The 15836-nt window shown below is 44.9% G+C and overlaps 1 protein-coding gene across 1 annotated transcript in view; it reads right to left on the reverse strand.

Moving 5' to 3' along the window:
- Positions 1–2738: 2738 nt before the first annotated feature.
- LOC139637375 (AT-rich interactive domain-containing protein 5B) overlaps positions 2739–15836 on the reverse strand; it is a 29747-nt gene continuing 16649 nt past the window's right edge. The window contains exons 4-12 of the mRNA XM_071506036.1: positions 12906–13140; positions 11909–12139; positions 9477–9583; positions 8451–8598; positions 7730–7782; positions 6057–6154; positions 5746–5932; positions 4512–4721; positions 2739–4381 (exon numbers count right to left, since the gene is read on the reverse strand). Coding sequence (XP_071362137.1) covers positions 3179–4381; positions 4512–4721; positions 5746–5932; positions 6057–6154; positions 7730–7782; positions 8451–8598; positions 9477–9583; positions 11909–12139; positions 12906–13140 — 2472 coding nt within the window. The 3' untranslated portion in view covers positions 2739–3178. The remainder of the gene's footprint in view (positions 4382–4511; positions 4722–5745; positions 5933–6056; positions 6155–7729; positions 7783–8450; positions 8599–9476; positions 9584–11908; positions 12140–12905; positions 13141–15836) is intronic.

Genomic DNA, 15836 nt, shown 5'->3' on the forward strand with positions numbered 1-15836 from the left:
AGACTGAAAAATAAAGTGAGAGTTTATCTGCTGCAGCGTCACCTACGTCTGGCTCATTAAACTACTGCTGAGTCACAGTAAACAGACCTAACACTTGCTAGCATAGCAACATTAAAGCTACAAACAACCCATAATGCAACACTGTCTGCAGAAACACATAAACAAAACATCTGATGTCAACACGTAACTGTCTCATTCTTGAATATAAGACGACCTGTATGCGTAACCATCACCTGACAAGCACCGCCCCCTCTTTGTAACCCCGCCCTCAAGCTTTAACTCCACCCTCCAGAACAGCTGTGAACACATCTGCGTTCGTCACGACTGAACGAAACGATTTCTGGTGAAAAAGACTGAGCACATTCAGAGAGATTCAAGATTTCCTGACAGACTGATGCACGAGGATCAGACTGGTGAGATATTAAATCTTACTGCATCGATTTAAATATCCAGACATTACCGTGGCAACAGGATCAGTAAGGTAATGACTTATAAGATCCTGAAGTACAGAAGGTAACAGAGGAGGTCTGAGTCCGGTGGGTTACCTGTGCTCTGGTGCTGTGACCTCCTCTCAGTCATTAACACATGATCCGTCTCTGCCTCAGGAAAAAACTGCAAATATCTTCATAACAAGTCGCAGCATCTGTTTAATTCAATCTTTAAAATCATTTCTGGACAAATAATTAATCTGCTGTGAGGAGATGAGATTTGATGACTTGCTGAGATGAAACGATTTTGCAGCTTTAACAACAAAAAAAGACAAAAAACAAGGACAACAACAACAACAACAATATGGCAACAGCTACACAACTAAGAATAAACAGCACCAGTTCATTTCAGCGTCGTGGTCGACTCCACTGCTCTGGTTTAAAAAAAACAAAAACAAACAAAAAAAAAAAACATTGGCAAAAGGAAAGAAAAACAACATGGCAGATATAAATATGAAGCACATGGTTACAGTAGATGTGCAAATCTGAACCATCGTCTGTGGCAGAGGAGACGAAGGAGGCTGAGGGAGGCGATACCTTGATGTCTGAGCTCAGCTGCACAAGGTTTCTGACAACATGGAGTCTGAGGAAGAGGAGGAGGAGGAGGAAGATCAGCGGACTGGTCCATGTGAGGGAATGCTGCGGGTTTGACTCCTCATTTCCACCTGGCATTAATCATGTTGATGGGAGGAGTCAGAACACACCTGAGCCAGGTGTAAACATCTGGACAGTTGGGTCTTAAAGGGGCAGTTTGACATTTTGGGAAATATTCTTGTTTTTTCTTTCTTTTGAGGAGACTGACATCTACAGCCAGAGGAGCGTAAGCCTAGCTTAGCACGAAGGCGGCTGGGGGGCTGCGTCTGAAGACCGACGGTCATTAAGAAGGCTTCAGGAAGTGCAGCCCCACCTATCCCAAGATTCATAGCTCCAGTGATGACTCTCTTTAAAACGAGAGCGAAGCCAAACAGCAGCCAGACTCTGGTCTCCAGCTGTGTCTCAGTTCAGGCTCTGATCCTTCAGAGGCTGCGTTTGAGGACAGACTGTCTCGGTTCAAAGGCTCCAACAGGTGCGTCCTCAGGTGTCCAACATATCCCATGATTCACTGCGTGTCGGTAATGAAAGCAAACAGAGAGCCTGAGGACCACACTTTAAATGCAAGTATATAAAACCAAGGGCCTTGAAACCTTTTGTGTTGCCAAGGTTGCTAGGCAACAGGAGTCATGCGGGATGGTAAGGGCGGGAACAGCTGGTGATGCAAAGTCAGAATCCTCCGTAGACCAGACCGTCTCAGTTCGGTTCAGCCTTTGCGGTCTACGACGAATACGAAGGTCCTCGCCTTTATAGGCCACACCCTCCGCTGAACTGGGACGTGGCTAAACACTGGAAACAGGCGGGAGCAGCTGGACTGGTTCTGACCAAAAGCAACAGAATCCGCCACCCAGGTCGTCTGAACCTCACCTCAGGAAACAAAGTGTATCCAACAAAATGTCAAACGTCCTCCTGCTGCCACCGAGCTGTCCTTTAATGCCAGGTGGAGATGGGGTCTGAGTGTGTGTGTGTGTGTTTACGGACCAGCATCCCACACTGCTAATACACCTTGCGATAAGCTCCACCCCCTCGAAACAGGTGGAAAATGTAAGTTTTAAAAGAAGAACCTGAGGTAGTCTGAATGTCTGGGCTACATGTTCATGTACGACCTCGTCAACAGCTGATGTGACTTCTGATTGGCTGAGCAGTGGTAGTGATGACGACAAAGCAAACAGCAGGGCTGGGTATCGAACCTGGACACTCAAACGCTGAGACCTGCACTGATCCGAGCTCTGATTCATTCAGACGAAGCTGAGAACTTTGGCCTCTTTCAGAAGTTTCGTGGTAAAACTCGGTTGGATTTGACACCCAACCCTGCTGAGGAGTGACAGGAAGCTGAGCGGCTCAACATCAAGGTATCTCTTTAAGTGAACGCGTCTGAGGCCGGCGATGAGGCTGATCGCAGGCCGGTTAAGGCACAAACGTGTGAGAGAGTTTATATAATTTCAGCTAATGAGCAGGACTATAGAAAGGCTTCACTTAACGAGCTATAAGGTGAAGCCCGAGGAGCTCCGCACCCAGAGCTCCACACAACATCCACACATTTTATCAGAAAATAACTATCTCTCTACAGAAGTAGAGTACAATTTAAAAAATGAAACTAGTGAGCTACAGTACACTCTAATGCTAATAATGACGTCTTGATGCATAGCATCACCCATATCTGTAATATTGATTTTTATTTTAAGTATCATTGATCTTATTCAATATTTCACCCTAACGTTGAACAGTGGAGTTAATAGTGTCATGGAGGGTTATGGCAGTGTTTGTTAGAGTCACAGTCTCACTCCTGTTTCCTTTTGACCTGAAAGAGACGGAAACGGAGGAGGAGGAGGAGCCGATGTGTGATTGTCATGAGTCTGTGTCGACTTCAATCAACGCCCTGATTGAAAACCACAGGAAATACCAGGAGACAAAAGGAAACCAGGAGAAGTCCAGATGGACCGTCCCCTGGTCCACGTTCAGGATTCAACCTGAGCCCACATCCCAAACCAACACTGCGCCCTGGTGAAGACCACGTCCAGGTTCCGACAGTTTTCTGATAACAACAGAGGGAAAAAAGCTAAAAACAGTGTGCGTCAGTGTTTGGGGCCCCGGGCTCCTCAGGGGCCGGAGCCAGAGCAGAGGGTGGGACCTTTCTCCTCCTGCTGCTCCGGCTTCCGTACTTTGTTGCTTATCTCAGTTTCCCGCCGCTCCAGGTCGACCACGTCCTCCTGCTCCTGCTTGACCTCCTTCTTCACGGCCGCCCCCCCCTCCCCGGTCTCGGTTTCAGTCCTCTGGGTTTCGGCCTCAGATCCTGGAGGGAGAAACTTCCCGAACCTGGTCCCGTTAAGATCCTCCTCCAGTTTCACCTGGAAAGGCGGCAGCCCGAGCAGGAAGGCCCTGATCCTGCTCGGGGAGCTCAGGTCTGCAGGTTCCTCCTGGTTCTTCATCTCCGCATCCTGCCCTCCTCCGGTCCCTCCAGAGCTGGACCGCCCACCCGGGGTGAAGTCCTCCGCCTGGTCCGTGCACCCAAGTCTGGGTCTCTTGGCTGATGGTTGATCTGTGTTCCCGTTGATCGCCGCCCGGCTCGGCTCCGGTCCCTCCGTGCTGGGTCTCTTCGCCGTGAAGCGTTTGCTGAGGTTGAGAGGCAGCGCCTGCTCGGGGGGAGGGGTGATGGGGGAGCAGGGGGGCTTGGTGCTCAGGTCCTGGGACAGAGCCTCGGACAGGCGGCGGGTAAAGGTCTGCAACTGAGACGAGTCCAGACGACGAGTTCTCATCAGCTGGCACACCTGAACGCTGCAGTCCAGGTTCAAAGGCAGGACCCGGAGAGGGGGCAGCAGGGGCCGGGTCCTGGTGTCCCGGCTGCCCCCCCTCTGGGCTCCCTCGTCCACATTACACCCCGAGCAGCGGTTGTGTTGCTGGTGAAGCGGGTGGGGCTGGGGCTGAGGCTGAGGCTGGTCCCCGCTGGGATGAGGTGTGTCCGGGCTTCCACTTTTAGGCTGGAGGGGGTAGACGGTCGGGTGGTTCTGGGTGGGGTCTTGAGGCGTCAGCGCCGGGCTCTCCGAACTCCTCTGGAGGCTGATACGGCTCCTGAAGACGTCCAGGGGACACACGCCTTTGATGGGGCTGAAGCCGCCCAGAGATCCTCCTACGAAGTGGCGAGGCAGCGTGGAGAGGAGCACGCCCGGAGCGGGGGCCACGGACTCCCCCCTCTCCGTTTTCAGGTCCTTTGGTTTGGGCTGGAAGGGCAGGAAGGGGGCCGACATGGGGGAGAGGTCGGGGGTGAGGGGCATGTTGACGGGGAGGATGGCCGGCGTGGCGGGCTGCAGGAAGGAGAAGAAACAGGAAGTGACGGAGGGAGAAGGTCAGCGTGTTTTTAAACGTGTGATCAGACACAGACCGACTGAATAAACAGGCGACAGTAACCATGAGTGGGTGAGTGGGAGGCGTTACCCTGTGCGAGCTGCTGCCCGGCGCCGCTCCTCTGCCTCTGGCTGGGAGCAGAGGACTCTGCTGCTGAGTCTGAGCAGCTGCTGCAGCTTTGGCCTTCGCCTGCTGCTGAGCCAGCAGCTTGGCCTGAGCGATCAGCGTGGCCTTGTTGCGCGTTCCCGGCGGCCGACCTCTGCCCCTCTTCACCACCACGGTGCCGTTCGGGTTCACGACCTGTCAGAGAGGAAGAGGAGGAGTATGAAGGGTCAGCAGCGTCTCTTAAAGCCTGAGCTGGTTTGTTGAATCTGTTGTAGGAGACGCTGATCGCTTTAACACGGCGTGTGTGTGTGTGTGTGTGTGTGTGTGTGTGTCACTGCTGCTGTAGCTCTGTCTTTCTACATGGACTTTAGTTCACGCTCATTCAGAGAAAGATTCTGTCCTTCACCTGTTAAATTATTGACATATTATAATAATAACCTGCTGTGACCTTATAGACCATGTGACTCTGTCTCTTGCTAAAACTAGAGACGGGCCGATCCAAATTTTTTCTGTAACTGATCTGATTCTGACAGCTCTCTTTACTTTAATATTATTGTTGTTGTTGTAAATGTGTTTAAAGTTATATAATACACACAAATGCACTGAATTGAAATGATTCCAAAGAAGCACAGTGAGACTGTACATCATGGTCCAGTGCAAGCTGCGGACTGGAATCTGGATCGGTAAGTGGATCGGCCTTGTCCGCCTGATATCTGAATAGTGAGTGACGTCAATATCAGACCTGATACTGATATAGGATCAGATCAGTCCCATCTCTAACTAAAATGGTTAAAAATATAATATTTATATTATTTTATATTCACATAAAATCCTGACACTGACACTGTGGTGACATGTCAGTTATATAAGAAGATGCTGGAGTCATGTGACCATCAGTGTCTCTGTGCTTCAAAGGGTTAAATCATGAATTCATGAAGAACTGCACTGATTTTAAACGTCCAGATGTTTCAGGACGTTTGGACCAGATGTTTTTCCACTGTGTTTGTCTAGTGTTTAGTGTGTTCTGTGTTGTTATATGTGTGTTAATGTGAAACACAATTACCAGTGTTTCTGTGAGCGGCATCAATAATCTGTGTGTGAGGGTTTGTTTGCTGTGCAGAGCGAAACATGGGCCTTTAACTGTGGCGACGCAGCAGGTGAACTACACTGATGAACGTATTTGATCCTTCACACAACCTTCAGCTGGCCTGTCACTTACAGTCCGAGGAGGAAGAGGAGGAGCAGGCGGTGTGATCTTCTTCTCCTTGGGTTTGGGTCCCGGTTTTCTGCCTCGAGGAAGCGGTTTCCGTCCTCTGAACCCTCTGGGTTTTGGAGGAGTGGGGGATTCTGGGATTTTGAACTCTGCTCCTCCTGCTCTGAGGTGCTCTTCGTAAGGAAGCATCAGCCTGAGACGCACACAGACACACACAAACACACAGTTACACAGGGATCAGTGTGAATCATTTAACTTATGTGTAGGGTTTCAGTGTAGGGGGGGTCAGGGGTCAGGGGGTCAGGGGTCAGTCTGACCTCTCGTAGTGTCTCCTGGTGCAGGTAGCAGCGCTGGTGCTGCCGGGGCATCCTCCCAGCTCATTATACACCACTTTCCAGAGTCGGTCCGACGTCACCTGTAACACACACACACACACACACACACATACACACACACACACACACACACACACACACACACACACACACACACACACTTTTAAATTTTCGCTCATATTTTTTCACATCTTAACCGTAAATATTTCATTTATTTGATTTTCTGTTTATATGTAAGTGATGCTCCTGCACAACTTGTTTGTTTTTCTTCTTACTTTGTTTACTGTTTTGTTTTAGTGTTTAGTGAATTAAAGGTACAGTTACTTTATGATACCATCAGCTGATCAGCAGGTTCTGGTCCAGGACTGTGTTGTGGAACCTTTGAAAACGATGATGCAGAGCGACGTTTGCTCCCTGATCGGGTGTTTGTTCATTTTAAACTTATGTAAAGCGTCTTTGAGAACCATGAAATTATTATTATTATTATTGTTATTATTGTTATTGTTATTGTTATTATCAGCTCCATCACTGGAGTCACAGTTTAGCTCCTCCTGGTCAAATGTTACTTAAATACAAGTGAAGGTTGTTCAGTCACATTTGTTCTTTCAAGTATTCAAAAGTACATTTTGTTGTTCCACGTTTACAGAACCTGATGAAACAATCTACTGACAGAACCTGGAGAACTAGAACCACCTCCTCTCAGACTAGTTTCAGATCATGTCCCTGTTTAATTTCTATTATTAGTGTTAATATGTTTTGTTGTTAACACCTTTAAATGTACTTTTTTCCTTCTGCTCTGCTGTGTTTGACTTCAGTCGTGTCGATAAAGCTTCTTTGAATGAGATTATTTCTGATCGACTCATGGTTTTGGTTTGGATGCAGCTGTTGATTATTTTACTAATCAGCTATTCTACCAATTATTAATCAAGTAATCAGATAAATTCAGAGGAGGATTAGAAACAAAAGTGATTTTTTTTTTGAACAGGAAGGTAAACTTCTCTGTCAGCTGTTTCAGCAGGTTTACTGATGAGTCTCTGTCTCCATGTTTCTCTGACTCATAACAAACACTGTGTCTGACACTGTTGCTGCTACAGAACCTGAGTTCATTGCTGTGATTTAGTGTGAAACCAGAAACTGTTTCCTCTCTGATGGCGACACTGAGCCTCATGACGAAGCTTCGGCGTGAAGACTTTAATGAACCGAGTTCCTGCAGGAATCCTTTCAGTTCTAGACGCAGCCTGAACTGAGGTTCTCCAGGAGGCTGGAACAACCTGTCCGACCGTGTGCAGGTGTTTCTACAGGACGGATCTTCATGAGGCTGGTTGTGTTTGGACTCATTGTCCTGCTGCAGAATGAATTCTGCACCAATCAGACGCCTCCTGATGGAGCCTCTAACTCACTGTGTGTGTGTGTGTGTGTGTGTTTGAACAATTACATACATTATACACTGGTTTATAATACAGTATTGTTCAGAGCAGTGGGCGGAGCAAAGGAGAAGAGAGCAGCAGTGAGCTGCACTGCCTGTCTCTGTCTCTGTCTGTCTCTCTGTCTGATTTGTTAAGTGTAAAAACGACTAAATGTTTTTAGCAGAGGAGGCTAGCCCTTTATGCTAAGCTAGATTAATGTTTAAATAAAGGTAAGTGAATCAAACTCACCTTTTTGTAGCCTCCGAGCCGTTTGACCACTGAGTACATGAGGAAGAGGTCGACTGAGGACAGAGAGGACGGACATGTTTGAGGGCAGCGGCACAGGAAACACAGATGCAAATATGAAACACAGAGGAAATAAAAGTCAAACTGGTTTGTAACTGAGATAAAACTCTCACAGTTTGACTAAACAAATGTGGAACAATAAAACCAAGTTCTTCAAACGTGTCCGACTCCGTTCTGCTTTCCACTGTTTTCAGGACTCGATTTAGGAACTCGCTGTCTGTGACCTGCTGATTTCTCTTCATTATAAATGAATTCTGATTTATTTTTGTCTCTGTCTCCACCTGCAGCTGCTGAAACGTATGAAACATTTATTTATATTTGTCATGTCTGTATTATATTCAGATTCAGGACACGATAGTGGGAGGAGTCAGTTTTATATAACGCTGCTGGTATGATGTCACTGTGACATCAACAGGTCTTTTCTCTGGGAGTCACACGACGAGACGCTGCTAAAGGAGCTTCTACAACAAAATATCTAAAATAATGTTGTCACTTTGTCATTATTGATTATTGATTAATGGGAAAATTTGCAGCTGCTGCAGAGAAAGAGACTCGACTTTACAGATCCTTCATTACAACATGTCCGCCAACACACACACACACACACACACACACACACACACACACACACACACACGACGGAGAGAGAGAGAGTCGGACTCACTCTTCTTGAAGCCCAGGTTGGGGACTTTGTGGATGGGCGAGCCGTGACGGTCCATGAAGGAGTAGAGCTGATCCAGGAACAGCTGCTCTTCCGGGTGAGGGAGCCAGCTGCCCTCACAGCCGACCTCCACGCTGCCCATCACGTTCTCCTGAGACACACACACACACACACACACACAGTTTGATATCTGTTCAGATATTTCAGTGTAAAAGTCAAACATTCTTTAAAAGGTCCCATGTTTTACCCTTTTCCTGTGTTTTATTTTGAAGTTTTGATCCATAAGAAGATTTATTTGTGTAGCAGATTTCAAGTAAACACTCAGAGAAACCAAATCCTGCAACATTGGATGGTGGGTCCAGGTGGGCGGGGCTTGGGCCAGTGACTGCTTTGTTGTGACATCACAAAGTTCCAGAAGTCCTGACGGCTGGTTTTAAGGCTCAGTTTCTCAATACAGGCTGTGTGCATTTCTCTGTGGACTGGGGCTTTGATACTTTCACAGTATTAATATAGAACCTAGACCTGCTTTATAATCACAAACACATGGATATCTACCTTTAGACTGGGTGGAGCTTTAACTTTCTCTGCTGCTCTTTCATTACAGGTTTTACTGCACAGACACTTTCTGTGTTTCTTGTCTGTTATTTTTCATCAGTAAATGTTTTTATTTCCTTTATAATGTGATTTTGTTTTCACTTCATTGTGTTTTTCATCACTTCCTTCAACAGCACCGACTCAAACACATTCAATCACCGGTTTTAGTTTTAATTTTTGTTTGGTCGTCAGAAAACTCCAGTTCAGCCTGGGGGGGTCAGACGGGTCTACAGACCAGATCAGGTTTGGTTCTGCTGACTCACAGCTGACAGGAAGAGGATTTTAATCTCCACCTCCAACAGAAAGGCTTAAAAAAACCTGATGGAACAAGCTTCTCATTTAATGTAAAACTAAGTTTGATCAGAAAACTCCACCACCGTTATAAACCAACACCACGTAGACCTGAATAATAATAAAAAAAATAATAATAAAGACCTTCATCCTCTCGATCCAGGACTCTGATTGGCTGGAGTTTGGGGAGTCTTTGCCGTCGCGGCCTCTCCTCTTGCGAGGTCGTCCTCGAAGACTGAGAGACGGACATCCTGCAGGAAAGAAATGGAGGAAGAATTCAGTCGTCACTTTACACAACACAACACAGACACACACACACACACATCACAACGTTTCAACAGTACGACCTTCAGTCACCACGGATACCTGAGAGGTCAGGTAATGTCATGTGATGCTTCAGGAGGTGATCTGACCAATTACATTTGTTTGAAGATACAAATAAAACCAAAACAGGTTTCCCATGATCCTCCTCTTCCCATGATCCCCGTCTTCCCATGATCCTCTCCCCATGATCCTCTCCTTCCCATGATCCTCCTCTTCCCTTGAGGAGACACTATATTTATAACCTATGTACAAATAACAGCACAACGAAGCCACAACAGCAGCAGCGACACTGAGACTCAAACTAACTCAAACTTTCAGAGTCAGAATCAGAAATAAATAACGATGTATTAAAATCCTGTCGGTCGATTGATAAATAAGCAGCTGATGTGAAAACAGGAAGTAAAGATGAACTGAATCCTGAACCAACCTGAGACAGTGACAGTCGCATGTTTCACAGCTGTGAACAGAACCGGTCTGAGATGTTCTCGAACAGGTTTGTTCTACTGATCAGAACAGCTCGGTCTGATCAGCTGATGACAGATTATTGAATCTTGCCACGTCGTCAGTGCCCATCGCCATGTTTTAAATGTCTCACTGGTTTACATAACCAGACTCGTTACTCCTGTTCCTGTCATTAGCTGTCATTTCGTTAATGTCCCAACACACAATAGAGACAAACAAAGACGACACAACTTCAGACAACTTTCATTTCCTCCTGGGCGTCGACACAGGTTCAGTTCCCCTGATGTTTCTGAGAGGACGCTCCCTTTACCTGCCGACGCTGTTTCAACGAGACCTGCTGCTGCTACAGCTCCTCATCACATCAGTAACAACATCTCACCAACACTTACCACAAGTTTTCTTCTTAAGTTTGACACTTAAGGTTGAATTTCTCCTTAGCTGAGGGAGCTACTTAAGGCTGCTGCACAATCTCTTAAGTCATTTACAGCAATGTAAGAGGTTTTACAGGTGTAAAATTGTACCGTTACCATGGAGACCATTTCTTTGTTAGCATTAGCAACCTGTTATCATCTCACCTCACAACGTTTGGCCTGTAGAAAATAAATGTTGGAAGAGAAGAAGGAAAGAAAACCAAACTGTTGAGAGGAGGAAAAGGTTCAGAGGTAACTGAAGTTTTTTCATTAGTTTGGACACTAAGGTCTTAACTGACTTTGAGTGGAGATGAGAGGAAACCTTAAATACTTCATTTTAGGGAATCCTTAAGGAGAAGACTTAAGGTTTTTATTTTAAGGAAATCTTTACTTAAGGTGTTTTAATAGATCTGTCAACCAAGGACAGTATTACCAGAACATTCCACCTACAGTCAGCTGTGTGAAGGACACACCCTGACATATTAACGTATTCACATTTACTCTCATGAGTGTAACAAAGTTGTTTTTTGTGTACTAGTATTTTTAAAAATCTAACTTTAGAGAATTTCTTAACTCACACATTTTAAGCTACATCCACACCACAAAGTTTTCATTTTAAAACTCATCATTTCTGCTACAGTGAATCAACAACTGTTGACAACAATCAGTAACATTTAAACTGCAGAGCTGTTGTATCGTCCAGGTGTTCCTAATAAACTGCCAACTGAGAGCATCTGAGTAATTATTTGTTGTGAGCACAGGCAGCAAACTGCACCACTGGAGTTTACTGTTTGCTTTCAGAGCAATGAAATACCAAAGGCAGCCTGAAGATGTTCTTTAATTTATTTAAATTATTATTATTTCTTATTGTATTATTATCATTATTACCATATTTTTTACCCCTCCTCTTCCTCCTTTTAAAAAGGTAACGAGTACATTTTAACTGAGGTACTTTAAGTACATTTTTACTTGTCTTTGCAGTAACAGTACTTGTAGTTTCCATCCTGATTAAATGAACTGCACCTATGTAGAGTTTTTCTAATCTGATCAACCACTCAGAGCTCGTTACAACAGAAGCTACATTCACCCATTCACACACACACACACACACACACACACACACACACACACACACACACACACACACACACAGTTGAGGACATGTGCAGCATTGAGCTCCCAGGCTGCTGTGGTGGAGCTGACCAGCAGGTGGCAGCGTGACACACAAACACAGAGGGGGCAGTGACGCTGATTTGCTTTCAGCCACACACACACACACACACACACACACACACACCCCCACACACACACACACACCCACACACACACTTCATATAGACCCTGTTTGTTAATGGAAACATTTTTATAAAAGACACTCACTGAACTGCCAGGAGAAGCTGGTGCTGCTCTCCAGCGTCGGGTGGTTGAACGTGTCCCTGCAGTACATCACCTGGGTGTTGGGCAGCGCCCTGACGCCCCCCAGGGCCAGCAGGTGGGGGTCCTGCAGCCCCAGCCCCCTGGCTCCATCCTGGATGCGCCTCTGCAGGGAGCGGAAGCGGCAGTACTGTGGGTAGCTGAGCACTTTGACGCCCTGACGCTCCACCACGCCGTCTGAGAGGAAAACACACGACAACAGAACCAATCACACAATACAGCCGTTTGTTGGGTCTTATTAACTACACACACTTCCTGTTTCAGCCAGTTCAGGTCAGCTGTGAGGCTGTGAGATCTACCTGAGCTGTTCTCTGTGACACTGAGCTGTCACAGGTGTGAGCGTCACCTGGTGGCAGAGAGAACCAGGATTTTATTTCACTCTGTTTGGTTCTGTTTGAATCTGCAGCTGAGGAGACGACCAGGTCTGATTTCTGTCCCCGTCCTGATCTGAGCCCTTTAACCCTGAGAGTCTGCAGACGTTCATCTGTCTTCACTGACCTCTGAGAATAAGAGCGAGAGGGGGGAGACACAGCTTGCTCTTTTTTTAATCACAACATTTTCAGCTTTATGTGACGGTCAGTGAAGAGAGAGAGAAGGAGTGAGGGGGACAGAGGCCCCTAGGGGCCCCGGGCTGGATTCAAACCTGTATGTTGTTAATCAGGTGTGTGTGTAAAGGTCTGTAAAGGGCCTGTCATTTCTCTTCTTTGATACTGTTCTCACTCACTGATCAGTTTCAGTCCTTCAGCGTTTTTTTTGATTACTGTAAACCTCTGTCAGTGACACTTGACACTTCCTGCAAAGATGTTTCACAATAAAAGCCCGTCCAAAGCTTTAAACGATATTGAAAAAAAACACGAGTTCATGCATGCCAGGTAGTCTGCGGGGCCTCTGTGTGTGTGTGTGTGTGTGTGTGTGTGTGTGTGTGTGTGTGTTGGTTTCTTACTCTCAGTTTTGTCTCTGAGCGGCTCGCTGCTCTTGTCTGGTGTGGTGGTGGTGGTGTTGTTGTTGTTGTTGTTGTTGTCGTTCGTGTTGCCGCTCTGTGGAGGTTTGTGGAGGCCATTGGTCCCGCAGGGCGGCAGCTTCGGACTGGTGCTCCAACCTGCCGGCCTTGCACACGACCACCTCACCAGGTCCTCCACCCGCACCACCATCTTCCTGGACACCGCCAGAACTTCATCCTACACACACACACACACACACACACACACACACACACTAGACTGAGTCCTGACATAATTTAAAAACATTGTTAACGGCTCATGTTGTTCAGACAGCTTCTCCAACATCACATTCAAAGTGTTTCAGTGTCATTCACGTGTGTGAAGTTACACACAGTTGTGTAATAATCAATATCTGATTATTTATTACCTGATTAAATCTTTCAATATGGAGCTGATGATGTCACATTGAGCTACAACCTGAAGATGTTTATTAAACTTTTATCCACATTTTGAGTGAATCAGGCGCCTGGTGCTAAAACAGATCTCATCATGGCAGCAACACTGACCCACACAATCACTTCCTAGTGATTCTGCCTACAAAATAAAAGCTTGAGTAAGTTTTTTTTTGTGGTTTTTTTGTTTTTTTGCAACAATGCTTACTTTATGCTTTACTTTGGCGACATCGTCCGTAAACACAATGTTCATTTTCACTGCGAAGCCGACGACACATTATTTTATCAACCACTTTTACGTGAGGACACACAAAGAGCTGCAGAGAGAGCGAGAACCTGATGGTACGAGGCTTCGTTACAGAGACAAATTCTGTTTCCTGCCGACTCAAATCTCACAGCAGCGAACTAGATAACCGTGAGGAGAAATTATTTTAAATCTTAAAGGGGTTTAAAGTTCAGACTCGAGACTCAGCTGCTGCAGCTCTGACAGTCTGAAATGACAGACTGTATTCTGCTCTGATAAACTTCATGTATTTGCCTTCCAGTGTGATTGTTTAACAGTTAATATGTGAAAAGTTATGCAAACTGTGCAGCAAAAAGCCGCCTGACAAGTTCCACATTTGCTTTTCAAATAAATGTCCTTTTTCTCATCGTCTTTTCCATCATTATTTTTTATTACCTCTCACCTTTTTCTTCTTCTTTTTCCATCCAACTAAAAACCTTTGTATCCATCTTTTATCATTTTACTGCCTCCAGCTCTTGTTTCCATTAAAGTTGTGCAGCTCTTTGTTCAACAGAGTGATTCTAACATTTTCTCACACAAACTAAATGTTTCTTTAACCACAGTTTCTATGCTTTGACATGGAAACTGTTGATACTGACATTAATATTAAAGACCCCTCCAGTCTAAAGGTAGATGTCCATGTGTTTGTGATTATAAAAAGGTCTAGGTTCTATATTAATACTGTGAAAGTATCAAAGCCCCAGTCCACAGAGAAATGCACACAGCCTGTATTCAGACACTGAGCCTTAAAACCAGCCGTCAGGACTTCTGGAACTTTGTGATGTCACAACAAAGCAGTCATCGCCCTCAGATATTCCTCAAGCCCCGCCCACCTGGACCCACCATCCAACCTTGCAGGATTGTGTTTCTCTGAGTGTTTACCTGAAATCTGCTACATTTTTATTGGATCACTTAGAAACCACTCTGCCAATCAGAAAAGAGGATCTGATCCTCTCTTCTGATTGGCTGACTGACCTGTTGTTACTAGAGCTCCAGAGAGAAGCCTGAGAGAAAAAACTACACTGAGATGGTTTTTGGTTCTTAAAACCACAAATATATCTTTTGATGGAGATCAACACTTCAAATAAAACACAGAAGAAGAGTAAAATATGGAGCTTTAAAGTTTTAGGCCCAACACTGCTCAGAGACTTGATTTAGTGTGATACAACATTTCAAAACGAAAGAGGAAGTTTATGAAAAACCCAACAGACTGAAATTTTTTCCATGCATCTGTAAATAACTGAACAGTTGTAACAGGCTGGTTCTCCGTCCTCTTCTATCTGCATTCACTCTTTTCTTTGTTTAAAGTGAAACATGATCTGATCTCAGGAAAAACCCAAAACAAGACAGAGGGGTTTATACTGAGGGTTCACACTGAACAGTCTCAACAACTCTGAACAAGTAAAACACACTCAGAGGCCATTTTATGACATACAGCTATAAAATCTAATGTAATCCAATACAACAGCTCAGCCATAAAGTTTATAAAGAGAATAATGAGACTCAGTGAGAGACATGTTCATTTAACTCCATCAGAAAGTTAAAATCACAATAAATAACTCTGAAAAAAGTATGAAAATAAATCTCTGTGTGTTATTATGGAGCATAAATTATGTTAGAAACCTAAAAACATAAATAACGTCAAGACAAAACTGACTGAAACTGTTGCAGCGTTGCATAAAGCAAAATACATTTTAAACCAGAAACCAGCACATACACTACACTGCTCTCTCATATCACCATACATCACCATACATTACCATACATTAGTTACTGTGTGGAGAAGAAAGATACAGGAACCATCAATCAATCAGATTATTATGAAACAAAGAACTCACTATTTATTCATATGATTTAAAACTGCACAGATGATGGATAAAGCACAAAAGAAATTATTCTCCACAGAGTCTGTGTGAACCTGTGGGAATAAGAACATTTAAAGAAACAAGGACAAATATAAAATTATAATAAAAATAGATGCACATCTGTCATGGTAAACCTGTGGATTAGTGCTGATAATGAAGTAAGAATGTGTAGTTCACTTGGTAAATTAAAACAATATATGGTGATAAATATTAATAAACATAAAATGTGAGATATGAGCATTAACGTTGCAGAAATCCAGCAGAGAACATTTTCTTTCTACTGGTCTCTGTGAGGTGTTTATATTTTTATATGAAAGTTCTGTTCAGAGGATG

This window comes from Trachinotus anak, unplaced genomic scaffold (assembly GCF_046630095.1).
Source record: "Trachinotus anak isolate AG129_WGS33_773 ecotype Australia unplaced genomic scaffold, CSIRO_AGI_Tana_v1 ptg000020l, whole genome shotgun sequence".
In the NCBI taxonomy this organism is placed as follows: Eukaryota; Metazoa; Chordata; class Actinopteri; order Carangiformes; family Carangidae; genus Trachinotus; species Trachinotus anak.